Consider the following 27,982-nt stretch of genomic DNA (forward strand, 5'->3'; position numbering starts at 1 on the left):
ATTCTTATTTTCAATGACAGCCTTGGAACAGTGGGTTAACTGCCTGTTCAAGGGCAGAACGACAGATTTTGTACCTTGTCAGCTCGGGGATTTGAACCTAGTAACCTTTCGGTTACTAGTCCAATGCTCTAACCACTAGGCTACTGTGCCTAGTGGTTATCGTTTGCTGTCGTGTATGGATTTAACTACAAGTACCTTAGAACCATAGCTACCGCACATCAACTTGTGCCACAGATAGGTCGACCGGGAACCCGGTTTCTGAACAACTGGTTAAATTGTACTTGGGGAAAAAAAAAGAGTAGTGGTGAGAGTCAATGTAGTATTGCCGTATAGAATAGTCCTTTGTGCTCACATGCCATCTTTATGCAGATAGACTTATTGCACGATATTTTCTGCTCTTCACTTGCTTTCTATCGGAGTGTGACTGCAGAAGAGCGTAGATCCTATCAGCTGTCGTTGGATTCTTAGGAAGCGCTTTAGAGGTTTGTTTATGCAGCACTACTTTTGTGTACATCCGATATTTATTTTTTTACAAAGTCAGGAATTAATAGTGTTTTTATTTCTCGAAATCATCAGTTAACTTATATTAAAGTCGTTTTGACAATTATATTATGTTTAATCTTAAACTATTGGACATAATTGATGCCGAATGGTTGGAGTATTCCTCGGGTCTATTTCTTCTGGATGGCAGTGCTTCGCCTTTCTCCTCGCTCCCTGTGCTATAGCCGCCATCTTGAATTTTAATCTTAATTTCTGAAATGTTTTGTTTCCGACGATATTTTTTTCCGATTACAGGGTCGTACCAATTCTGGATTATTTTTTTTGTTGTTGTTGAAGGATTGTCTAATGTTCCTGCTCATCTTGGAATAAATATTTAGTGAGTATTTTTTACGTTATTTGTTCAATCGGTGAATGGTCGTTGCAAGACGTCCCTGACACTTTTCTATGGGTGGAAAAATGTTTTAAGAACGTAAGTTACCTCGCTAACAACTGTGCCGTTTTGTAGCCAGCTAGTTACTGTAACATTTGTCAGATAATGTAGATAACTAGAGTGCTATTAAACATCCAAACTCAGCCATGATAGTAAGTTACCTAGTAATAAAGAAAACAAACGAGATATGGACAAGCTAGTCAGTTTTCCTGAACTAGCGTTAGCGATGCTAGCTGGCTAGCTAACCTCGGTTATTGGGCCTGGGCGAGTGTTTTGTCTAGTTTGCTTTTCAAAAACAGATAGTTAACGTTTAGCTACCTGTTTATCGTACATTGTTTGTATATTAGAGGTGTATTTACGCTCGACTTTTGTGTTGAAAATCACTAGCTAGATTGTTTCGGTACCTATCTTAACTGGTAGATAATTAGCTAGCTATACAGATGATTTGCTTTAGCTACTTAACACGGGTGTTTTACTTTACTGTTATTGATTAATGTTAGCTAACTAACATTACTAAACCCTGTTAACACCAAGGCATTGAAACGAATATTGTCAGTGCCGGTGAGTGAGATGTGTATGTCAACTTTCTGTAAATGGTCGTCGCTTTCAAGTTTTCAAGCCATCCGTAATTTGTTAAGCTAATGCCGGGCCAACCTACATAGCTATGTAACATCGCTAAATATTGTGTAATGTCCACCCTCTGACATGCAAATAGACTACATTAACGGCGAGTTGGCTATCATCAGGCCTCTGTTTGAAATGGAAAGTTGGCAAACATGTATCAGTGGTGTCCTTCCGGGTTCCTCGTTGAACACTTTTCTCAAAACAGTCAACTAACTAGCGAACGTTAACTCGCACATGATGTGGTAACGTTTCTGACATTGATATACCCCTCAGAATGAGGTGTTGCACTAATTTGCCAGCTGGTTTTTGACGAGGCCCTGTCAGTACAACCTCTTGTGTTGTTGTTAGCTTGTACTGACGTTACGCCGGGGCGTATTTCACTTGCTAGTGTTCAAGGGTGTAGTTAGCTAAAGAAGTGTTACCAAATCCATTGTTCCATAAAATAAATGCATGGCTTCTATTGCCCATTAGTTTGACTTCCGATCAATATTGTATTATTACGTGTGTATCTGGCTGCCAAATAAGACATCATCACGCACGTCTCATACAAACGTACCAAATTTGAGTCGGCCAAAGCGGCTTCCCTCATTCGACCACTAAGTGGCGCTGCAGATATAATCTAAATCAGAAGATTCTACACCATTTATATTTGAGATTATTATATAGATTTTTTTTTGGGGGGGGGGGACTCAGTCTGAGTCTCAATTTACTGTTGAGAGTTAAACTATAAATAACTTTTTTATTTGTCACATGCTTTGTAAATACAACAGGTGTAGACTAACAGTGAAATGCTTACTTACTGACCTTCCCAACAATACAGAGAGAAAAATTGAAGAATTATAGAAAGATATCAGGGTTTAACGTTTTTAGCAGGAAGGAAATATCTTTAAAAAAAAAATGTTTTTACTTGTTCAAAAACTCAAGCCCCCCCCCCCCCCCCCCACACACATAAAAAAGGTCTAACACAAATCAAATGCATTACTATCTATCTTCCCATAGAGCATCAGACAATGTAGGCCTGTCTCAAAATACAACACGGCCCCTTTAAAGCTTGCCTGGAGGTTGGTGCACCACCCTCAGTAGCCTGTGAAATATTGCAACGTTACAATTACACCTAAATAGTTTTGGTCTTTTTCTAAAATAATACCCTCCAGGGCTAGAAATTGAGGCCATCCTGTCTTCCTTGGGACAATAAGATATACAGTACCAGCCAAAGGTTTGGACACCTTCTCATTCAAGGTTTTCTTTATTTAAACTATTTTCTACATTGTAGAATAATAGTGAAGACATCAACTATGAAATAACAAATGGAATAATGTAGTCACCAAAAAAGTGTTGAACAAATCAAAATATATTTGAGATTCTTCAAAGTAGCCACCCTTTGCCTTGATGACAACTTTGCACGTTCTTGGAATTGTGCCAACCAGCTTAACCTGGAATACTTTTCCAACTGTCTTGAAGGAGTTCCCACATATACTGAGCACTTGTTGGCTGCTTTTCCTTCACTCTGTGGTCCATCTCATCCCAAACCATCTCAAATGGGTTGAGGTCAGGTGATTGTGGAGGCCAGGTCATCTGATGCGGCACACCATCACTCTCCTTCTTGGTAAAATAGCCCTTACACAGCCTGGAGGTGTGTTGGGTCATTGTCCTGTTGAAAAACAAATGATAGTCCCACTAAGCGCAAACCAGATGGGATGGCATGTTTCTTCAGAATGCGGTAGTAGCCATGCTGGTGAAGTGTACCTTGAATTCTAAATAAATCATCAATAGTGTCACAGCAAAGCAGCCCCATACCATCACACCACCACCTCCATGCTTCACAGTGGGAACCACACATGCAGAGATCATGCATTCACCTACTCTGCGTCTCACAAGGACACAGCGGTTAGAACCAAAAAATCTAATTTGGAATCATCAGACCAAAGGACAGATTTCTACCAGTCTAATGTCCATTGGTCGGCAGGTAGCCTAGTGGTTAGAGCGTTGGACTAGTAAGCGAAAGGTTGCCAGATAGAATCCCCAAGCTGACAAGGTAAAAAATGTTCTGCCCCTGAAGATGGTTCCTAGACCGTCATTGAAAATAATAATATGTTCATAACTGAAAAAAATGGATGTTTAGGAGTCTTATGGCTTTGGGATAGAAGCTGTGTAGAAGCCTCTTGGACCTGGACTTGACGCTCCGTTACCACTTGCCGTGCGGTAGTAGAGAGATCAGTCTATGACTTGGGTGGCTGGAGTCTTTGACCATTTTTAGGACCTTCCTGGTATAGAGGTCCTGGATGGAAGGAAGCTTGGCCCCAGTGATGTACTGGGCCGTACGCACTACCCTCTGTAGTGCCTTGCGGTCGGAGGCCGAACAGTTGCCATACCAGGCTGTGATGCAACCAGGCAGGATGCTCTCAATGGTACAGCCGTAGAACCTTTTAAGGATCTGAGGACCCATGCCAAATCTCTTCAGTCTCCAAAGGGGGGAATAGGTTTTGTCGTGCCCTCTTCACGGCTGTCTTGGTGTGTTTGGACCATGTTAGCTTGTTGATGTGGACACCAAGGAACTTGAAGCTCTCAACCTGCTCCACTGACCACGCGGTCAGGTCTCTGACCTCCTCCCTATAGGCTGTCTCGTCGTTGTTGGTGATCAGGCCTACCACTGTTGTGTCATCGGCAAACTTGATGATGGTGTTGGAGTCATGCCTGGCCGTGCAAGCATGACTGAACAAGGAGTACATGAGGGGACTGAGCATGCACCCCTGAGGGGTCCCCGTGTTGAGGATCAGTGTGGTGGATGTGTTGTTACCTACCCTTATCACCTGGGGGCGGGCCATCAGGAAGTCCAGGATCCAGTGGCAGAGGGAGGTGTTTAGTCCCAGGGTCCTTAGCTTATTGATGAGCTTTGAGGGCACTATAGTGTTGAATACTGAGCTGCAGTCAATGAATAGCATTCTCATACAGGTGTTCCTTTTGTCCAGGTGGGAAAGGGCAGTGTGGAGTGCAATAGAGATTACATCATCTGTGGATCTGTTAGGGCAATATGCAAATTGGAGTGGGCCTAGGGTTTCTGTGATAATGGTCGTGATGTGATCCATGACCAGCCTTTCAAAGCACTTCATGGCTACAGATGTAGGTAGTCATTTAGGCAGGTTACTTGAGTGGTCTTGGGCACAGGGACTATGGTGGTCTGCTTAAAACATGTTGGTATTACAGACTCGGACAGGGAGAGGTTGAAAAGGTCAGTGAAGACACTTGCCAGTTGGCCAGCGCATGTTCGCCGTACACGTCCTGGTAATTCCGTCTGGCCTTGTGAATTTTGACCTGTTTAACGTTCTTACTCACATAGACTGCGGAGAGCATAATCACAGTCTTCCGGAACAGCTGGTGCTCTCATGAATGTTTCAATGTTATTTGCCTCGAAGCGAGCATAGAAGTAGTTTAGCTCGTCTGGTAAGCTCGTTTCACTGGGCAGCTCTCGGATGTGCTTCCCTTTTGTATTCTGTAATGGTTTGCAAGCCCTGCCACATCCGACGAGCTTCAGAGCCGGTGTAGTACGATTCGATCTTAGTCCTGTACTGACACTTTGCCTGTTTGATGGTTCATCGGAGGGCATAGCGGGATTTCTTATAAGCTTCCGGGTTAGAGTCGCGCTCCTTGAAAGCGGCAGCTCTAGCTTTTAGCTCAGTGCGGATGTTGCCTGTAATCCATGTCTTCAGGTTGGGGTATGTACAGCTGGATGTTTACATACACCTTTTAGGCAAATACATTTAAACTCTGTTTTTAACAATTCCTGACATTTTAATCATAGTAAAAATAACCTGTCTTAGGTCCGTTAGGATCACCACTTTTATTTTAAGAATGTGAAATGTCAGAATAATAGTAGTGATTTTATTTCAGCTTTTTATTTATTTCATCACATTCCCAGTGGGTCAAATGTTTACATACACTCAATTAGTATTTGGTAGTGTTGCCTTAAAATAGTTTAACTTGGGTCAAATGTTTCGGGTAGCCTTCCAAAAGCTTCCCACAATAAGTTGGGTGAATTTTGGCCAGTTCAGTTCTGCCCACAAATTTTCTATAGGATTGAGGTCAGGGCTTTGTGATGGCCACTCCAATACCTTGACTTTGTTGTCCTTAATTAAGCCATTTTGCCACAACTTTGGAAGTATGCTTAGGGTCATTGTCCATTTGGAAGACCCATTTGCGACCAAGCTGACTGATGTCTTGAGATGTTGCTTCAATATATCCACATAATTCTCCTCCCTCATGATGCCATTCATTTTGTGAAGTGCACAAATAGAGGGAAATAGTCCTATAATTCCTATAATAACTACAACCTAAAACGTCTTACCTGGGAACATTGAAGTCTCATGTTAAAAGGAACCACCAGCTTTCATATGTTCTCATGTTCTGAGCAAGGAACTGAAATGTTAGCTTTCTTACATGGCACATATTGCACTTCTACTTTTTCTCCAACACTTTGTTTTTGCACAATTTAAACCAAATTGAACATGTTTCATTATTTACTTGAGGCTAAATTGATTGTATTGATGTATTATATTTAGTTAAAATAAGTTAATTCAGTATTGTTGTAATTGTCATTTTTACAACTAAATTAATAAAAATCAGCAGATTAATCGGTATCGTCTTTTTTGGTCCTCCAATAATCGGTACAGCTTAATCGATATCAGCGTTGAAAAATCATAATCGGTCGACCTCTAGTTCTTATAGGCACTTTAGTATTGCCAGTGTAACAGTATAGCTTCCGTCCCTCTCCTCGCTCCTCCCTGGGCTCGAACCAGCAACACAACGACAACAGCCACCATCGAAGCAGCGTTACCCATGCAGAGCAAGGGGAACAACTACTAGAAGGCTCAGAGCGAGTGACGTTTGAAACGCTATTAGCCTGCGCTAACTAGCTAGCCATTTCACTTCGGTTACACCAGCCTTATCTCGGGAGTTGACAGGCTTGAAGTCATAAACAGCGCAATGCTTGACGCACAACGATGAGCTGCTGGCAAAATGCACGAATGTGCTGTTTGAATGAATGTTTACGCGCCTGCTTCTGCCTACCACCGCTCAGTCAGATACTCAGATACTTGTATGCTCAGTCAGATTATATGCAACGCAGGACACGCTAGATAATATCTAGTAAAATCATCAAACATGTCTACTTAACTAGTGATTATTATTGATTGTTTTTTATATGATCATTTTAATGCTAGCTAGCAACTTACCTTGGTTTACTGCATTCGTGTAACGGGCAGTCTCCTTGTGGAGTGCAACGAGAGAGAGGCAGGTCGTTATTGCGTTGGACTAGTTAACTGTAAGGTTGCATGATTGGGATCCCCCGAGCTGACGAGGTGAAAATCTGTCGTTCTGCCCCTGGACACCAGGGTTTACACCCCTATTCTTTATAAGTGCCATGGGTTCCTTAGTAACCACAGAGTCAGGACACCAGGGTTAACTCCCCTACTCTTTATAAGTGCCATGGGTTCCTTAGTAACCACAGAGCCAGGACGGACACCTGTTTAACGTCCCATCCGAAAGACGTTAACGGTAATTATCCTTCATTATATTTGTCTAACATGCCTATATTTATGTCATTAAAAGTCTCATTAAAGATTAACTGCACTTTCTGGCACCGCCCTCATTTTCTGGCACCGCCCTCATTTTCTGGCACCGCCCTCATTTTCTGGCACCGCCCTCATTTTCTGGCACCGCCCTCATTTTCTGGGACTGCCCTCATTTTCTGGCACCGCCCTCATTTTCTGGCACCGCCCTCATGTCTGCATCTCTTTGGACATGAGGCTTGTAGCCAATATGCAGATCACCTACACTTTTTTTTACATATTGGCTTTTTTATTTAGACTTCATTTGGAAAGTATTCAGACCCCCTTTTTCCACATTTTGTTACGTTACAGTCTTTATTCTAAAATGGATTAAATAACATTTAAAATAAAATGTTCCCTCGGTGTACACACAATACACCATAATGACCAAGCGAAAACTGTTTAAAAAAAAAAAAAGAAATTTTAGCAAATGTATTCAAACAAAAACAGAAGCCTTATTTGCATAAATATTCAAACCTTTTGCTATGAGACTCAATTGAGCTCCGGTGGATCCTCTATACCTCTATCCAGCATAGGCATCACCCTCTATCCAAAATAGGCATCACCCGCTATCCAGCATAGGCATCACCCTCTATCCAGCATAGGCAGCACCACCTATCCAACTCTATGTGGTTAATTTGTGTCGCCGGGCAGTCGGCCCATGTTGATGTACATCAACCTCTATCCAGCATAGGCATCACCCTCTATCCAGCATAGGCAGCACCACCTATCCAACTCTATGTGGTACATTTGTGTCGCCGTGCAGTCGGCCCATGTTGATGATGTCACACCACTCACGTGCATCCTACAACTTGATTGGAGTCCACCTGTGGTACATTCAATTGATTGGACATGATTTGGAAAGATACACACCTGTCTATATAAAAGGTCCCACAGTTGACAGTGCATGTCAGAGCAAAAACCAAGCCATGAGGTCGAAGGAATTGTCTGTAGAGCTCAGAGACAGGATTTTGTTCAGGCACAGATCTGGGGAAGGGTACCAAAACATATCTGCAGCATTGAAGGTCCCCAAGAACAAAGTGGCCTCCATCATTCTGAATGGGAAAAGTTTAGAACCACCAAGACGCCCGGCCAAACTGAACAATCGGGAGAGAAGGACCGTGGTCAGGGAGGTGACCAAGAACCTGATGGTCATTCTGACAGAGCTCCAGAGTTCCTCTGTGAATATGGGAGAACCTTCCAAAAAGAACAATCAACCCGATCAAACATTTCTGGAGAGACCTGAAAATAGCTGTGCAGCAACGCTCCCCATACAACCTCTGCAGATTCTCTCAAGCTCTGTCAGAAGGTGCTTCATCAAAGTACTGAGTAAAGGGTCTGAATACTTATGTAAATGTATGTACGTACTCTTCTCTGATAGAGTTCAGTGTGTCAAATCGGAGGGCCTGACCTCTGACATTCTCTATGGGTGTGCCACAGGGTTCAATTCTTGGGCCGACTCTCTTTTCGGTATACATCAATGATGTTGCTCTTGCTGCTGGTGATTCTCTGATCCACCTCTACGCAGACGACACCATTCTGTATACTTCTGGCACGCGCTGCAAACTCGTAGCACGCGCTCCACCAGGTATATCTCACTGGTCAACCCCAAAGCCAATTCCTCCTTTGGTTGTCTTTCCTTCCAGTTCTCTGCTGCCCATGACTGGAACAAATTGCAAAAATCTGGAGACTCACATCTCCCTCACTATCTTTAAGCACCAGCTGTCAGAGCAGCTTACAGATCACTGCACCTGTACATAGCCCATCTGTAAACAGCCCATCTATCTACCTACCTCATCCCCATACTGGTATTTATTTATTTTGCTCCTTTGCACCCCGGTATCTCTACCTGCACATTCATCTTCTGCCGATCTACCATTCCAGTGTTTAATTGCTATATTGTAATTACTTCGCCACCATGGCCTATTTATTTCCTTAACTTACCTCATTTGCACTCACTGTATATAGACTTTTTGTTTTGTTTTGTTCTACTGTATTATTTACTATATGTTTTGTTTATTCCATGTGTAACTCTGTGTTGTTGTCTGTGTCGAATTGCTACGCTTTATCTTGGCCAGGTCGCAGTTGCAAATGAGAACTTGTTCTCAACTAGCCTACCTGGTTAAATAAAGGTGTTCTCAACTAGCCTACCTGGTTAAATAAAGGTGTTCTCAACTAGCCTACCTGGTTAAATAAAGGTGTTCTCAACTAGCCTACCTGGTTAAATAAAGGTGAAATAAAAAATAAATTTTTTAAATGTAATATTTCACTTTATATATATATATATCTATATCAATTTGACATTTCTAAAAACCTGTATTTGCTTTCTACTCTATTGTGTGTAGATTGATGAGGGAATTACAATTTTAAAATGTATTTTAGAATAAGGCTGTAATCGTCCCGATGTCTAGTTTAACGCTGATGTGCAAAATAGATGTCAAAGCTGACGTGCATACCTATATAATGTAGGTAGATGAGGTACATACCCGTATACCGTAGGGTACGCGAGGTACGTACCCGTATACCGTAGGGTAGGCGAGGTACGTACCCGTATACCGTAGGGTAGGCGAGGTACGTACCCGTATACCGCAGGGTAGGTGAGGTACGTACCCGTATACCGCAGGGTAGGCGGGGTACGTACCCGTATACCGTAGGGTAGGCGAGGTACGTATACCGTAGGGCCTAACACCGTCGTGTCGTCAGAGAACTTGATGATGGTGTTTTTGGAGTCGTGCCTGGCGACGCAGTCCTGGGGTGAACAGGAAGTACAGGAGGGGACTAACGTGTCAATGCTGCGTAATTCTGCTGGCCAACTTTTCATTATGTAATCCCAAAATGTTTACTGCATATGTGTGCAATAAAATGAATTTTATATATATATTAAAAACGATGTTTTTAATGGCACCGACCCAACAGTGATGAATAGTGAATAATGCTCAGTGAGCACTCACCCGGGGATATGGCCGATGCTCTCCACTGGTGCTTGGGAGATGGGCTGTAGGCCTACTGTTGTTCCTATCTATTAAGCTTAGAACTAAACGATAGGTTCGTCTTTTAATTTTCTTCTCTTTTAAAACAGTAGCCATTTTGCTTTCCAAACTAGGTTTTCCCAACATTGAATTCATAAATATTGCGATATGTCTGGCTGGGCTGTCTTTTACTTTACACTGACTGTCACAACTCAATCATCTATTAGGGTATCTACCAAGCGGGCTGCCTTTCCTTCCAACTGTAGGCAATGTGATTTAAAATATATTCATTACGGCTAGGGGAAGCTAATGACCCTCTGTGGCCAAATCATGCTCTAGTAGCTTATATGAATGATTTGATTTAGTTCTGTACAGACAGGAGTAGGCTAATTAGGCTATGTGATTTTGGCAATTTAATTCAATTTACTTAGGCGGTGTGTCTATAAGAAAGACTCCTAGGGAAAGCTATGTCAATCTACCATCTCCCCATTGTAGAAACGTTGCTCTATTCTATTGTCCAGAAAGAAATGGCCCAACCAGACTCTGGGATGGTAGATCACAAATTCATACAACCAGTAGGACTAGGCTACATAAAAATAAAACGATCAGAATGTTTTAGCTTCAAATGTTGATCAACTATTATTTGTTAACATTATTAGTGCAGTAAGGTATGGGTGAATGGGCATCTGGCTACCAGACAATGAGAGAATGTTGAAAACCAACAGAACCTGAGAGAAAGAGTCTACTGGTTTCAATGGTATATGTCTGTATAAAACAATAGACTACTGGTTTCAATGGTAGATGTCTTTTAGAAAACAATAGACTACTGGTTTCAATGGTAGATGTCTTTTAGAAAACAATAGACTACTGGTTTCAATGGTAGATGTCTTTTAGAAAACAATAGACTACTGGTTTCAATGGTAGATGTCTTTTAGAAAACAATAGACTACTGGTTTCAATGGTAGATGTCTTTTAGAAAACAATAGACTACTGGTTTCAATGGTAGATGTCTTTTAGAAAACAATAGACTACTGGTTTCAATGGCATATGGAAGTCTTTCAAAAAAATAATTGCCTCCTTTGATATGGTCGGATTTTGCCTAGGCTACTTTGTGGCAAGGTAAAACATGTTAAACGTCCAGTCCCTGTGTCTCGTCAAGGACAGCCCGCATCCCTTGGTTCTTCTCAGGGGCTCCTCCATCTGGCTTCTCCGTATACACTTACAAGCTGGTCTGGTGTCTCGGTTATCGAAACGGATCATTCTGGAAATAATCAGGTTTCACCTGGCAAAACCAGTATAATTGCATGAAGTTATAAAATTGCTAAATCTTCTCTTCGCCCCATGGCAAAATGTGTAGAATGGCAGGAAATTAATTCTAAAACATTTTTTTCTCTGCTGTCTGGTGGGGGAGGGGGGGGGGGGGCTAAAGTGATTTGCTCGCAAGGTGGGGGGGGGACAACAATTTCTCGTAGGGGCCCCAAAATGCTAGGGCTGGCATGGACTGAAAATATGGGTACGCAGGCACTTTGATCGGGCCCACACCCATCTCTTCAGGGTGGAGACCATGTCTTCAGTATGACTGGATGATGTAATGAGATGGTGTGTGTGTGGTCTCTAACCCGGGCCTTCATCCATTCCTCTTCCCACCCCAGGTGACAGCCCCTAGCTTCCAGTCTTCCCCACTCTGAGTGCTCCCTCAACTCAAGAGACTCAATGCAACTGGACCAGGGGGCTTGTGGGTATGAAGTGGCTGGGCCAATCCAAGAGCATGGTGTTGAATGGCAGCAGGTACTCCACCAGTGAGCAGCAGCCCGTGAGCCAGAGCCAGACCCGCTCCCAGCAGCAGCTACACCCACAGAGGAGCTCTCTCCGACCAGGGACTGGCAGCAGGAGATGTAGCCGCCGTGAGTACTGGGACTGGGAATATATCATATGTGGGTCATGTTCATAAGTGTACACCGTATCAAAACATTTTGCAGCAAAAAACAAAGAGGTTTCTTATTGGACACGTTCAGGTAATCCTGTCCCATTTTCAGTCCGTTGGCTTCAGTTTGTTTCCTCGTGAATGACCCTGGGCCTAGTTCAGTTAGGACACAACATTTTGAAACGGAGCCGTAGGCCTACTGTGTACTTGATACTGTCCAATAACAGCACAGGTTTTTAGCTTTCTGTTGCAAAATGTTTCGCTATGGAATGACCCACTTATCCTAACCTTAACTAATAGTGGGGAAAATGCAACGAGATTAGCGTCTTGGGAGCAGTTCCCAACCTTTTTCCGTTCCCGGGGAACACCAAATCACTGTCAAAAGCTCCACCATTCACGGAACCATTTTAACCTCTCTTGGGTAGGGGGCAGTATTTTCACGTCCGGATGAAAAGCGTGCTCAAAGTAAACTGCCTGTTACTCAGGCCCAGAGGCTAGGATATGCATATAATTGGTAGATTTGGATAGAAAACACTCTAAAGTTTCTAAAACTGTTAAAATGATGTCTGTGAGTACAACAGAACTGATATGGCAGGCGAAACCCTGAGGACAAACCATCCCCCCCCCCAAAAAAATTCAGCCTACCACTGTTTTCAATGGATGTCACTTTAATTATAAGGCAAAATCCTCCCAGATTGTTGACATCTAGTGGAAGCCCTAGGAACTGCAGTCTTTAGAAAGAGTTTCATGCTGGTTTTTGGAAAAATGAGACAGAAATTGTAGTTTTTCTAGGTGGCTCCCATTTTGGCTGTAGTGTTTCCAAGCACGTGGAAGAGAGCGCGTTCTTTGGTATTTTTCTCCAATTTGTATTGTTTATTGACGTATTAGGGTACCTAAGGTTTGATTATAAACGTTGTTTGACTTGTTTGGAAAAGTTTATTAGTAACGTTTGGGATTCATTTTGATGGAGGGAAACTGGGTGGATTATTGACTGAAACGCGCCAGCTAAACTGAGTTTTTATGCATATAAAGAAGGACATTATCGAACAAAAGGACCATTTGTGATGTATCTGGGACCTTTTGGAGTGCCAACAGAAGAAGATCATCATTTATTATATCGCTATTTCTTACTTTCGTGGCGCACCTGCCTGATTGAAATATGTTTTTCATGCTTTTGTATGCGGGGAGCTGTCCTCAGATGGTTTGCTTTCGCCGTAAAGCCTTTTTGAAATCTGACACAAGCGGCAGGATTAACAAGAAGTTAAGCTTAGTTAACAAAATATATCGGCGGTCAAATGTTGTCAATTTTTGCAGTGAATATAACAAATTAAAGACATATTATTGTTTATTATTGATATTAATTTTCATTGTGAAAAGTAATGTAACATTGCTTATGATTTTATACTCCCAATTGTTATTCATTTTGTCGGAAGAAAACATTTATAAATCATAATAATAATTTGATGAACAATTTAAATTTATTTATTTTTACAAAAAATGTTTTTTTATTGTTATTTACAAAATGTATTACAGTTGGGAGTATTAATCGTATTATAATCAATATTACATTACTCTTCACAATGCAAATAGTTAATCATAATATGACCGCCAAGACATGTTAAAATGGTTCCGAGTATGGTGTCCTCGAGCTTTTAAATATTGATTTGTGTGTTCCCCCGGAATGGGAAAGGTTGGGAACCGCTGGTCTTAGGGGTAACTTCACCATACTCATTTACTCTCATGTTTTTCCCAGGGTTCAGTGCGGCCAGCCTGGAGGCGGAGCGACGCTGTATCCCGTCCTCTGGGATGACCGCCAAGGAGCTGTGTGAGCACGATGACCTCACCACCAGCCTCATCCTCGACCCTTATCTGGGCTTCCAGACACACAAGATGAACACCAGGTCAGTCTGGGGCCTTAACCCTAACCTTAAACCTGACTCTGACCCTCATCCTCATCCAATACCTGGGCTTCCAGACACACAAGATGAACACCAGGTCAGTCTGGGGCCTTAACCCTAACCTTAAACCTGACTCTGACCCTTATCCTCATCCAATACCTGGGCTTCCCTTGCTAAACTCTAGACTGATTTTAAAGAGTGTGAGATTTTGGCAATTAAACTCATGGATATCATTTTTATGTCTGTGTGCAGTTTGAAGGTTGCTAGCTAGCGTTAGCTCAATGACTGGATGTCTATGGAGTTCTAGTCATTGTGCTAACACTAGTTAGCAACTGCTCCTGAAACAGCCTTCCACTTCCTTCCAGCTGCACGCAGAGACATAAACATGGTTCTCCATGAGTTCATCTGGGTAAGTTTCCCAAAATCTCCCTCGTCTCCCCGCAGCGCGGCGGGTCGTATCACAGATTCCAGATGGTGTCGACATCATTACATTTTTCATGTGTTTTTTTTAAGTAGAATGTGCGTTTTAAAAAGTCCCCAGAAGATCTCTGTATCATTTGTGTGGTGTTGCCAGGCAATCTGTCTATATCTCGAACTGTAGTTACAAAGCATCTCAAAGTAGGAGTGCTGGTCTAGGATCAGGTTCCCCCTCTTATTCAATAGGATTTAAAAGGCCAAACTGATTCTAGATCAGCACTCGGGGACACTGCGAATATGGACCCAGGTCTAGACCTCCTCTTTCTTCCTCTCTCATCACTGAGGCAGGTCTAGACCTCCTCTTTCTTCCTCTCTCATCACTGAGGCAGGTCTAGACCTCCTCTTTCTTCCTCTCTCATCACTGAGACAGTTCTGGACTTCCTCTTTCCTCCTCTCTCACCACTGAGCCAGGTCTAGACCTCCTCTTTCTTCCTCTCTCATCACTGAGCCAGGCCTGGACCTCCTCTCTCATCACTGAGCCAGGCCTGGACCTCCTCTCTCATCACTGAGCCAGGTTTAGACCTCCTCTCTCATCACTGAGCCAGGTTTAGACCTCCTCTCTCATCACTGAGCCAAGTCTGGACCTCCTCTCTCATCACTGAGCCAGGTCTGGACCTCCTCTCTCATCTCTGTCAGAGTGCTACTGTCTGGACCTCCTCTCTCATCTCTGTCAGAGTGCTACTGTCTGGAAAAGCAGTACAGATATCGAATCAATTGCCGTTACTCACAATGAGCACTATAGAATGATCAGGAAATGTTTTTGTATGTGAAATGTTGTCTCTTATTCACTTTATAGTCTTCCTTCTAGAAGTTGTTGCTAGATAATATGAATGGTATTCGGAAACCGGAATGTTTGGTTGTTATCGACGACACCTGTGATGTCGTGACAGGTTTCGACCAATCAAGGGAAGACAGGAAGAGCTGAAGGAGATTATCGAGCGGTTCAAGAAGCACGACAACCTGGAGAAGGCTTTCAGAGCACTCACCTCTGGAGACTGGTCCAGACACCACTTCCTACACAAGTCTAAAGCCCAGGAGAAGCTCTTCAAACAGCACGTGAGATTACAACACCACAGAGTCACACATGACACTCTATGCCAGGTCACAAAGGTTCAAATAATAATAATAAGATAAGTAGAGTCTGCACCAATCAACTGATCTAACAACATATCTTTTATTAGGTTGGTTATCCACAAGATCCAGTCCCTTCTTTTCCTTGTAACTTGTTTGTTTGTTTGTTTGTTTGTTTTCCATTTTGTTCCAGGTGTTTGTGTATCTGAGGATGTTTGCGGCTGACAGTGGGTTTGAGATTCTCCCGTGTAACCGCTACTCCTCGGAGCAGAACGGAGCCAAGATCGTGGCCACAAAGGAATGGTGAGGAACGCTGGGTTTTCTTCTTCTTCACACTTCCTGTTGTTCTGACATCATCGTCGTCATTTAAATGGACCGACCGTCACACTTCCTGTTGTTCTGACATCGTCGTCATTGAAATGGAGCGACCTTCACACTTCCTGCTGTTCTGTCATCATCGTCGTTATTGAAATAGACCGATCTTCACACTTCCTGCTGTTCTGACATCATCGTCGTTATTGAAATAGACCGACCTTCACACTTCCTGCTGTTCTGACATCATCGTCGTCATTGAAATGGACCGACCTACACTCCCCACTGTTCTGACATCATCTTCATCATTGAAATGGACCGACCTACACACGTCCTGCTGTTCTGACATCATCGTCATTGAAATGGACCGACCTACACTCCCCACTGTTCTGACATCATCGTCATTGAAATGGACCGACCTACACTCCCCACTGTTCTGACATCATCGTCATTGAAATGGACCGATCTTCTTTCAAACCACTAAAATCACTATGCTCTTTAGTCCTTGATTTTCTGTGTCGTATTGATCACGTCCCTTATTTGGATCGACTTCTTTCTCTCTTTCTTTCTCTTTCTTCCTTTATTTCTCTCTTTCTTTCTTTCTTTCTCTTGTACTTCAGGAAAAGGAACGATAAGATCGAGTACTTGGTGGGCTGCATCGCCGAGCTGTCGGAGAGCGAGGAGAACATGCTGCTGCGTCACGGGGAGAATGACTTCAGTGTCATGTACTCGACACGCAAGAACTGTGCTCAGCTGTGGCTGGGGCCTGCAGCCTTCATCAACCACGGTACGACAGTCTCCACTGCCAACACAGTACAGGTTGTCATTGGATTAATAAATTAATACACCACATTTGTAAATGAATCAACATATAACAAGTAAACCGACTTACATGGAAAAAAATACAGCCAGCACTCCCAAATAGAGTTTACCGATAGATGTATTCTGGGTAGTTACAATGGACAGATGTATTCTGGGTAGTTACAATGGACAGATGTATTCTGGGTAGTTACAATGGACAGATGTATTCTGGGTAGTTACAATGGACAGATGTATTCTGGGTAGTTACAATGGACAGATGTATTCTGGGTAGTTACAATGGACAGATGTATTCTGGGTAGTTACAATGGACAGATGTATTCTGGGTAGTTACAATGGACAGATGTATTCTGGGTAGTTACAATGGACAGATGTATTCTGGGTAGTTACAATGGACAGATGTATTCTGGGTAGTTACAATGGACAGATGTATTCTGGGTAGTTACAATGGACAGATGTATTCTGGGTAGTTACAATGGACAGATGTATTCTGGGTAGTTACAATGGACAGATGTATTCTGGGTAGTTACAATGGACAGATGTATTCTGGGTAGTTACAATGGACAGATGTATTCTGGGTAGTTACAATGGACAGATGTATTCTGGGTAGTTACAATGGACAGATGTATTCTGGGTAGTTACAATGGACAGATGTATTCTGGGTAGTTACAATGGACAGATGTATTCTGGGTAGTTACAATGGATGTTTGGCTCCGTCTCCAACAACGGAAACAGATAATAGGTGTTTAATATCGGACCCTGGTCTAAAGTAGTGCACTAAATAAGTACTAGGGTGCCGTTTGGGGCGGGTCCTTTGTCAAGTGTTCCAGAAGAACCATTGAAGTTATGCTGCAGTCTCTCTCTGTGAGGAAACTAGGATCCTAATCTTGTGTGTTGCTTTGTTTTTTTCAGATTGCCGGCCAAATTGCAAGGTGAGTGTGACGAAGCCCCCAGGGCTCAATACAATAGGCTGCTACCCTTGGTGAGAGTGACGAAGCCCAGGGCTCAATACAATAGGCTGCTACCCTTGGTGAGAGTGACGAAGCCCAGGGCTCAATACAATAGGCTGCTACCCTTGGTGAGAGTGACGAAGCCCAGGGCTCAATACAATAGGCTGCTACCCTTGGTGAGAGTGACGAAGCCCAGGGCTCAATACAATAGGCTGCTACCCTTGGTGAGTGTGACGAAGCCCCCAGGGCTCAATACAATAGGCTGCTACCCTTGGTGAGAGTGACGAAGCCCAGGGCTCAATACAATAGGCTGCTACCCTTGGTGATTGCGAGGAAGCCCAGAGCTCAATACAATAGGCTGCTACCCTTGGTGAGAGTGACGAAGCCCAGGGCTCAATACAATAGGCTGCTACCCTTGGTGATTGCGAGGAAGCCCAGAGCTCAATACAATAGGCTGCTACCCTTGGTGAGTGTGATGAAGCCCAGGGCTCAATACAATAGGCTGCTACCCTTGGTGATTGCGACGAAGCCCCCAGGGCTCAATACAATAGGCTACTACCCTTGGTGATTGTGACGAAGCCCCCAGGGCTCAATACAATAGGCTGCTACCCTTGGTGAGAGTGATGAAGCCCAGGGCTCAATACAATAGGCTGCTACCCTTGGTGAGAGTGATAAAGCCCAGGGCTCAATACAATAGGCTGCTACCCTTGGTGATTGTGACGAAGCCCCCAGGGCTCAATACAATAGGCGGCTACCCTTGGTGAGAGTGACGAAGCCCAGGGCTCAATACAATAGGCGGCTACCCTTGGTGAGAGTGACGAAGCCCAGGGCTCAATACAATAGGCTGCTACCCTTGGTGATTGTGACGAAGCCCCCAGGGCTCAATACAATAGGCTGCTACCCTTGGTGAGAGTGACGAAGCCCAGGGCTCAATACAATAGGCTGCTACCCTTGGTGAGAGTGACGAAGCCCAGGGCTCAATACAATAGGCGGCTACCCTTGGTGAGTGTGACGAAGCCCAGGGCTCAATACAATAGGCTGCTACCCTTGGTGAGTGTGACGAAGCCCAGGGCTTAATACAATAGGCGGCTGGCTACCCTTGGTGAGAGTGACGAAGGGCTCAATACAATAGGCGGCTACCATTGGTGAGAGTGACGAAGCCCAGGGCTCAATACAATAGGCGGCTACCCTTGGTGAGAGTGACGAAGCCCAGGGCTCAATACAATAGGCTGCTACCCTTGGTGAGAGTGACGAAGCCCAGGGCTCAATACAATAGGCGGCTACCCTTGGTGAGATTGACGAAGCCCAGGGCTCAATACAATAGGCGGCTACCCTTGGTGAGTGTGACGAAGCCCAGGGCTCAATACAATAGGCGGCTGGCTACCCTTGGTGAGAGTGACGAAGGGCTCAATACAATAGGCGGCTACCCTTGGTGAGAGTGACGAAGCCCAGGGCTCAATACAATAGGCGGCTACCCTTGGTGAGTGTGACGAAGCCCAGGGCTCAATACAATAGGCGGCTGGCTACCCTTGGTGAGAGTGACGAAGGGCTCAATACAATAGGCGGCTACCCTTGGTGAGAGTGACGAAGCCCAGGGCTCAATACAATAGGCGGCTACCCTTGGTGATTGTGACGAAGCCCAGGGCTCAATACAATAGGCTGCTACCCTTGGTGAGAGTGATAAAGCCCAGGGCTCAATACAATAGGCTACTACCCTTGGTGAGAGTGATAAAGCCCAGGGCTCAATACAATAGGCTACTACCCTTGGTGAGAGTGATAAAGCCCAGGGCTCAATACAATAGGCTGCTACCCTTGGTGAGAGTGACGAAGCCCAGGGCTCAATACAATAGGCTGCTACCCTTGGTGCGGAATGAGGTTAACACAATACACTTGGTGTATTGATTAAGATGGCAGGAAGAGGGTGGTTCACACACAGACAATAAAATATATTATTATTTGGAATGTCATTTTTTTTCTTTCTTGGTGACAACAAAAGATCGGTAAATCACACCTTAAAGATGTGACTGGAAATGTTCACTTCATTAAAAGTGTTTAATTATTTTCCTTTGCTTCGAATGGTTCCCTTCAGTGTTTGGATTCTGCTACCCACCTGTGATTTAAAGGTTACCTCAGGGTCCATATTTATAGAGTGCTGACTTTAGGATCATGTCCTTCCCCTCCATATAATCGAATGGTTCCCTTCAGTGTTTGGATTCTGCTACCCACCTGTGGTTAAAGGTTACCTCAGGGTCCATATTTATAGAGTGCTGACTTTAGGATCATGTCCTTCCCCTCCATATAATCGTATTCATCAAATTGTATTTTGTCATATGCGCTGAATACAACCGGTACCCAGCAACGTTAAATGGACCGGTACCCAGCAACGTTAAATGGACCGGTACCCAGCAACGTTAAATGGACCGGTACCCAGCAACGTTAAATGGACCGGTACCCAGCAACGTTAAATGGACCGGTACCCAGCACCGTTAAATGCACCGGCACCCAGCACCGTTAAATGTACCGGTACCCAGAACCGTTAAATGCACCGGTACCCAGCACCGTTAAATGCACCAGCACCGTTAAATGTACCGTTAAATGCACCGGTACCCAGCACCGTTAAATGGACCCGTACCCAGCACCGTTAAATGCACCGGTACCCAGCGCCGTTAAATGTACCGTTACCCAGCACCGTTAAATGCACCGTTACCCAGCACCGTTAAATGCACCGTTACCCAGCACCGTTAAATGTACCGGTACCCAGCACCGTTAAATGCACCGGTACCCAGCACCGTTAAATGCACCGGCACCCAGCACCGTTAAATGCACCGGTACCCAGCACCGTTAAATGTACCCAGCACCGTTAAATGTACCGGTACCCAGCACCGTTAAATGCACCGTTACCCAGCGCCGTTAAATGCACCGGTACCCAGCGCCGTTAAATGCACCGGTACCCAGCGCCGTTAAATGCACCGGTACCCAGCGCCGTTAAATGCACCGGTACCCAGCGCCGTTAAATGCACCGGTACCCAGCGCCGTTAAATGTACCGGTACCCAGCGCCGTTAAATGTACCGGTACCCAATAACCGATGGTTGAAGGTGTTAAATGAATCTCTAACCGTTTTAGTTGTGTGTCTAGATGGCTGAAGGTGTTTAATGAGTGTGTTGGTGTGTTCCAGTTTGTGTCGACGGGTCGTGACACGGCCTGTGTCAAGGTGCTAAGGGACATCGAACCGGGAGAGGAGATCTCCTGTTACTACGGCGACGGATTCTTCGGGGAGAACAACGAATATTGTGAATGCTACACGTGTGAACGGTATGTATGGTCTTGACGTCCATTTTCTATTGATTTGAATAACTACTAACAACACAAATCTGTTGGTTTTCCCATCTCTCCTTTTTTTTGTACATCGTTTGAGGTAATGCAACGTAATGGCACAATTAAATACAACAAACCCCCCCCCCCCATAACCCCCCCCCCCCCCCCCCCATAAAAACACTTTTTTTTAATAAGCAGTGTTTATTCATGTGGCTGGAGGAATATGAAAACAAGCTGTTATCCAAGGCACATGTTGTGACCTTTACTGGTCCTTTGTTTGTTGTTGTTGTTGTTTTATAGACGTCTCACTGGCGCGTTCAAATCCAAGGCTGGGCTGCCGGCGGAGGCTCCGGTGATCAACAGCGCGTACGGGTTACGGGAGACGGACAAGCGTCTGAACCGGCTGAAGAAGATGGAGGCAGGAGAGGGCAGCAGGAACTCCGACAGCCACTCTGTGGGCTCCCACACCGACATAGACTCTCAGGACATACCAAACACACACACACGTAAGAACAGGTTGAAACCAGGGTTGAAATTAGGACTGAGGTTTGGGGGGGGTTCATTCAGTTTGGGGTTTTAGGTGGATCCCCCTCCCCTTGGATTGTTAGAATTCTCTATGCTGAATATGCAGATTTTGTTTTTTTTGAAATGTGTAAAACGAACCACAATTTTAACAGTTACTTCAAGAATGACGTTTAAATTGAATTTAGAAATGATCTGATGTTTAGTTTCCCACTCTTCTCCCCCCCCCCCCCCTCAGCTGGAAGGAACAGGACTTCCTCCAATATGAAGTTCAGCAGAACCAGAACTCCAAGCAGATCGTCTCTTTCCAGAGCACTAACCTCTACCTCACCTTCTAAACAAAGTCACAGAAACACTGGCAGGATACCAAAGAGACTCCGATCCAAACCCGCCACGCCTTCGCTCTCCAAGGTCCGGTTGCGCAGTAGATGCAGCAGGGGCAGAGGTTCGGAGCCCAAAGCGGCGGTGGCCCGAGGGGAGGTGCTGGGTACCACCGGGCCTGGTCGCCTGGGTCTCCGGGAGCCGAGGACGTTGTCGCTGTGTAAGGCGGGCGTGTCGGTGAAGAAGGAGAAGGATGCACAGGGACCGGTCCAGGCAGCACTGGGCCAGCGGGGGTGTCTGACCCGCCATGCGGCCAAGGAGAACAACACCCCGGCAGTCTGCGAGGGCAGCCTGAGCCAGCCTTGCACTTACAGGACTCGCAGGTCCACCAGGACCCTGGTAAAGGTCCAGGACACTGTAGCTGGGTCAGCTGGGGTTAAACTGGAGCCTGGGGGCCTGGAGGGCCACGGCACCGTCCCTGGAGGGGTGGAGATTAAAACGGAGCCTGCTGACCTGGAGCAGTACCTGGGTCACGGGTTGGGCTCGGAGCTGGGCGGGGGTCTGGGTGCTGGCTACACGAGCAGAGGGGTCTGTACCAGACGCAGCCAGCTCACCCAGCTCCGGCCCGAACGGACGATAAAGCGCGAGGACTCGTCGTACGGCGAGCTGTTCCCTCCGGTAGGGGTGGCCCCGGTGGCGTCCTCCCAACAACCCCGTCACCACCACAGTACTGCCGACACGGCAGACTGCGACAAGATGCTGCTGGGCCTCTCTGTCCCAGAGCACCACTGGGACTACAAGGGGAGCGAAGCCCTCCGGAGGGAGGACAGGGGGAGTGAGGCCCTCCGGAGGGAGCGAGGGGAGGACAGGGGGAGCGAGCCCCTCCGGGGGGAGGACAGGGGGACTGAGGCCCTCCGGAGGGAGCGGGGGGAGGACAGGAACAGGGACAAGGGGAGGGAGCCCCTCCGGGGGGAGGACAGGGGGAACGAGGCCCTCCGGGGGGAGGACAGGGGGAGCGAGGCCCTCCGGAGGGAGCGGGTGGAGGACAGAGACAGGAACAAGGGGAGGGAGGCCCTCCGGAGGGAGCGGGGGGAGGACAGGGACAGGAACAAGGGGAGGGAGGCCCTGCGGGGGGAGGACAGGAACAGGAACAAGGGGAGGGAGAAAGGACGTCGGCATAAAGGGAAGGGAGGTTACCGGAGCCACAGGGGGGACAGAGCGCAGAGCAAAGGGAAGAAGAAACAGAGGATCACGCGCTACGACGCCCAGCTGATCCTGGAGAACAGCGGAGGGATCCCCAAACTGACGCTCCGCCGGCGCAGAGACAGCAGCAGCAGCAAGACCAACGAGCCCAGCGAGCCAATCAGCACGCAGCAGCAGGCTAGCAGCACCACCACCACGCCGCAGCCTACCGCCCAACCCCCGGTCAACTCCTCTTCGTCATCCTCCTCCTCATCAACGTCCAAGATCAGCATTATGTTCAGGAAGGACCCGTCTCAGGACAGGGAGAAGGGCAGTTCCTGCAGCTCCTACCACGTGTCCAAGCTGAACGGGTTTGGGCCTCCCGGGCTCCACAGCACCAGCAGCTCCACCAAGCTGAAGATCCAGCTGAAGAGGGAGGACGACGGACGGGCCCAGACGCACACCGACAACAGGGGGGACACGGAGGGCTGCGGTCTGGGTGGCGGGGCCTTCGGCCTGGAAGCCAGGAATGGTGGGAACCACGGAGGGCACAGGATAAAAAACATTGTGGTAGATGAGTCTTCGTCTGATGATGATGATGAGGAGGAGGAGGAGGAAGAGGAGGAGGATGACGACGATGACTACTTTGACGATGAGTTTGAGGACGATTTCATTCCACTCCCGCCGGCGAAACGGTTACGTCTCATCGTGGGGAAAGACTCAATAGACATCGATATCTCATCCCGGAGGAGAGAGGACCAGTCTCTGAGGCTAAACGCCTGATAAAGCTCTCTGAATGGAGTTCATATCTGCGTCCCAAATGTCAAACTGTTCCCTGTGCAGTGCACTACTTTGTATGTGTTGTAAATAGCAGGACACTAGTGTAGGGAATAGGGTGCCATTTTGGGACACAGTCCATCACTCCACCTTTTACATGTACAGAAAACACCGGACTCACTCATCAACTGTTGTGTTGATGATGTTTAAAGAAGTACAGTCATTTAAAAAAATTTAACTAAAAAACTTAAAAAGTTGCACAAAAAAAACAGAGCGAATCAGAAAGAAGATGTTTGGTATAAATGAAAAGTGAATGCACTTCTGTCATGATTAATATTCAGAATGAACATGAATATTGTAGAAGGTGTACAGATATTATGGTGACTATCCTCTGTCCCACAGACAGACTTATTGAACTTTTTATTTTAGATTTTGTCTCACAGTACGCAATTCTAAACTCTGTTGGCAAACCAGACTTTTTGTTTTGTTTTTAATTTAGTTTTTTGTCTAAAAAAAACATGATATGGGGATATGGGTCCAGTAATGTTCTGATCGGGATCAATCCGTTCAGTTGTAGTAATAATGACAGCTTTCTATAACCATTCAACTCATGAATGAACTCAGTCCCACCAACACACTGGAATCATAGTGGGTTCTATCAGCTGCTCATCAGGGTTGAGCTCCATTCCAATTCCGGAAACAAACAGGAATTCCGAATTGGAATTGGAATCTCAGTTTGCTTCCTTGTCTGAATTGAAATGGTATTGAGTCCAACCCTGCTCCTCCTGTCCTCCTGGCTGTGTTGTTTTTGTTATTCTCTAAGAGAACGTTGACCCTGGCTGCAATATCCCAATGTGTTTTAAAGCTCACACAGTACTGTTTACAGCATGATGGGTAAATGGGTCATTGACAAGCCAACAAATGGACCAATATTTTGGTCGTTTTTAAGCTTAATTTCAGATTTCTGGAGCCTCTGATTTTGGTTTTGACTAGATCGTATACAGCTACGGACAGAATTAACTTCCTAGCAGGTTAGGAGAATTAGGTTAAAGGTTAGAAAAAGGGTTGTGGTTAGCTGAAATGCTAATATTCTACCCGACTCCAACGTGCAGCGGTAATTTTTTTTGCTGTATACCAGGGGTGTCAAACTCATTCCATGGAGGGCCAAAGTGTCTGCTGTTTTTGTTGGTTGTTCCTTTAAGACCTCGCGACAACCAGGTGAAGGGAGTTCCTTACTAATTAGGTGACCTTGATTCATCAATCGAGTGCAAGTACACTTTAGCCCTCCGTAGAACACACGCTGTATACCGTCTAGCCACAAGAGGTTTAACGTTTGAAACACTAATCAGTTAAATAGATACACGGCGTGTACGCTGTTTTTAAACACGCCATCAGGAAGTAACACGAAGAAGACCAGAAGTCATGTTACTACAGAAAGACTGAATCATGTTCTGGAAAACGAGTTCAAACTCACTAGAGTATTTCGTTGTTGTTGTTTGTCTTAGATCCAAATCATACATAATGAACACATGACAACTTCATAGAAATATTATCCCCAACGAAATAGTCATTTTCACAAAACAGTATTTAGGTGCCTTACAAACAACTCTTGGGGTATCTGTTGAAGGCCTAGTTTTTAGAAAAAAATATTATCAGAAGGTGAAGAACTGTAGGTCGTACCTCGGTAACTGTAACTATGGGAACACTTTCTCCTCTCCCCCCCCCCCGCCCAGTCTTTCTGTATAGTCTTTCTATTTGAGTTATTTTAGGGCTGGTTTCCCAGACATATTCAGACTAGCCTCGAACTACCAAGCTAGTTCAATAGATTCTCCATCGACAGTGTTTTTGTTTGTTTTGTCTTTAATCCTTGTCTGGGAAACCAGTCTTTTTAGTGTGGAAGTACTGAACTGCCAAATTTAATCAAGGGATCAACTGGAGATGAATGTTAACTCCACTTTCTGTTGTCCTGTACTGTTCATATCACCAGCAAGCAGCGAATCACAGTGATAAACAAGGGTTGTGTTCATTTAGGCACAAGAAGGGGGAGGGGCTTCACTGAAATGGGAGGGGGCTTCCTTGACTTGTCCAAGAAGAAATTGTCACTTTTTTTTTTTTTTTCCTTCTTCTGTTGTGTGCCCCAATGAACACAACCCTGGCTATACGTGTACCTCCCCCTGTATGGACGCCAGTCACTCTCCATTCTGTACTGTTCCAGGTGTTACTGTGTGATCTTTTGTTCAATAGCCAGCTGTCGACATTTCTGATTGGATGAAGTTCAATAACAACAAACAAACAAACAAAAAAAATGACAAATGTGAATCGTTTGAAGACATTTTTAGTGTTGCGTTGGGTTAGTGGGGAAAAACACTTCAAACTGACCTTTAAACCGGAGCAGTGCTTTATGTCTAGTATGGAGAACACAAAAATCAACGTGAACACACCCTGTACTTATTTAACCGTTTTGGAATACTTGAAAACATAAAGTTTCTTTGTGAGAATAAACAATTTTTCTGTGGTTAATGTCTTGCTTCTAAACATGTTAGAATAAGGAATTATTCAACTTATTTTTTTTAAATATATATATTTTTTAAATCTGAAATGTTTCCCATACTTTTAAGCCTACTGAGCGTGGAGCCTGGGTCTCGTATTCACTAGGAACCAAACGGCAGGGATCTACCAACATTTGTCCAATAAGAAACGTGTTTTCAGTTGCAAAATGTTTTTCCCTATGGTGTACACTAATGAATACTACCCCAAGTGAATGCACTTCCCAACCAATCAATATATATGATCAAATTACCAGGGAGAATGAACACACTAAGTAGAACTGTAGAAGTGGACCGTCTTAAGTTGTACGGAGTACCCCTGGCATTCATGATCGAGGTCTTTTTAAAAGAGCTTTTCTTTTTTTTTAAGTCTTGGGACGAATGTATTTTTCACTAGGCTCTGTTGCCTGGATACAGCGGTTAAGCAGGAAGTTGTTTTCTATGTAGTGAGTGGGGATGTTAGTCTGGTTTGACCTATATCATAACAACAGCCCATTTCACAGCCCCTGACAGGTTTTACATGACTAATGTATCAACTAAAAACAGGCCGAGCACCACCTCCTGGAACTGACCATGTCTTAGCTGGAACTCAGCCTAGCTTAGTTTAATACAATGACTGTGGTAGCCTAGCCTAGCCTAGCTTAGTTTAATACACTGACTGTGATATGTGGTAGCCTAGCCTAGCTTAGTTTAATACACTGACTGTGGTAGCCTAGCTTAGTTTAATACACTGACTGTGATATGTGGTAGCCTAGCTTAGTTTAATACACTGACTGTGGTAGCCTAGCCTAGCTTAGTTTAATACAATGACTGTGATATGTGGTAGCCTAGCCTAGCTTAGTTTAATACAATGACTGGTAGCCTAGCTTAGTTTAATACAATGACTGTGGTAGCCTAGCCTAGCTTAGTTTAATACAATGACTGTGGTAGCCTAGCCTAGCTTAGTTTATTACAATGACTGTGGTAGCCTAGCCTAGCTTAGTTTAATACAATGACTGTGGTAGCCTAGCCTAGCTCAGTTTAATACACTGACTGTGGTAGCCTAGCTTAGTTTAATACACTGACTGTGATATGTGGTAGCCTAGCTTAGTTTAATACACTGACTGTGGTAGCCTAGCCTAGTTTAGTTTAATACAATGACTGTGGTAGCCTAGCTTAGTTTAATACAATGACTGTGGTAGCCTAGCTTAGTTTAATACAATGACTGTGGTAGCCTAGCTTAGTTTAATACAATGACTGTGGTAGCCTAGCCTAGCTTAGTTTATTACAATGACTGTGGTAGCCTAGCTTAGTTTAATACAATGACTGATATGTGGTAGCCTAGCCTAGCTTAGTTCAATACGCTGACTGTGGTAGCCTAGCTTAGTTCAATACACTGACTGTGGTAGCCTAGCTTAGTTTAATACAATGACTGTGATATGTGGTAGCCTAGCTTAGTTCAATACACTGACTGTGGTAGCCTAGCCTAGCTTAGTTTAATACAATGACTGTGATATGTGGTTACCTAGCTTAGTTTAATATAATTACTGATATGTGGTAGCCTAGCTTAGTTTAATACAATGACTGTGGTAGCCTAGCTTAGTTTAATACAATGACTGTGGTAGCCTAGCCTAGCTTAGTTTAATACAATGACTGTGGTAGCCTAGCTTAGTTCAATACGCTGACTGTGGTAGCCTAGCTTAGTTCAATAGGCTGACTGTGGTAGCCTAGCTTAGTTCAATACACTGACTGTGGTAGCCT

General features: G+C 44.8%; 1 protein-coding gene across 4 annotated transcripts; it reads left to right on the forward strand.

The window, feature by feature from the left end:
* Positions 1–83: 83 nt before the first annotated feature.
* LOC109880610 (histone-lysine N-methyltransferase KMT5B) lies at positions 84–26,211 on the forward strand. Of its 4 annotated transcripts, none has more exons than XM_031816043.1 (10): positions 84–482; positions 11,780–12,031; positions 13,805–13,952; positions 15,317–15,482; positions 15,691–15,800; positions 16,430–16,596; positions 17,541–17,560; positions 20,755–20,891; positions 21,195–21,400; positions 21,655–26,211. In XM_031816043.1, the coding sequence occupies exons 2-10, from the start codon at positions 11,869–11,871 to the stop codon at positions 23,700–23,702; spliced, it is 3,165 nt and encodes a 1,054-aa protein (XP_031671903.1). In that variant the 5' UTR covers positions 84–482; positions 11,780–11,868; the 3' UTR covers positions 23,703–26,211. The 4 variants fall into 4 exon arrangements, with proteins under 4 accessions (XP_031671903.1, XP_031671902.1, XP_031671901.1 ...); XM_031816042.1 differs by lacking the exon at positions 84–482 and adding an exon at positions 538–970; XM_031816041.1 differs by lacking the exon at positions 84–482 and adding an exon at positions 538–877.
* Positions 26,212–27,982: the final 1,771 nt, after the last annotated feature.

This window comes from Oncorhynchus kisutch, unplaced genomic scaffold (assembly GCF_002021735.2).
Source record: "Oncorhynchus kisutch isolate 150728-3 unplaced genomic scaffold, Okis_V2 scaffold735, whole genome shotgun sequence".
Taxonomy (NCBI): Eukaryota; Metazoa; Chordata; class Actinopteri; order Salmoniformes; family Salmonidae; genus Oncorhynchus; species Oncorhynchus kisutch.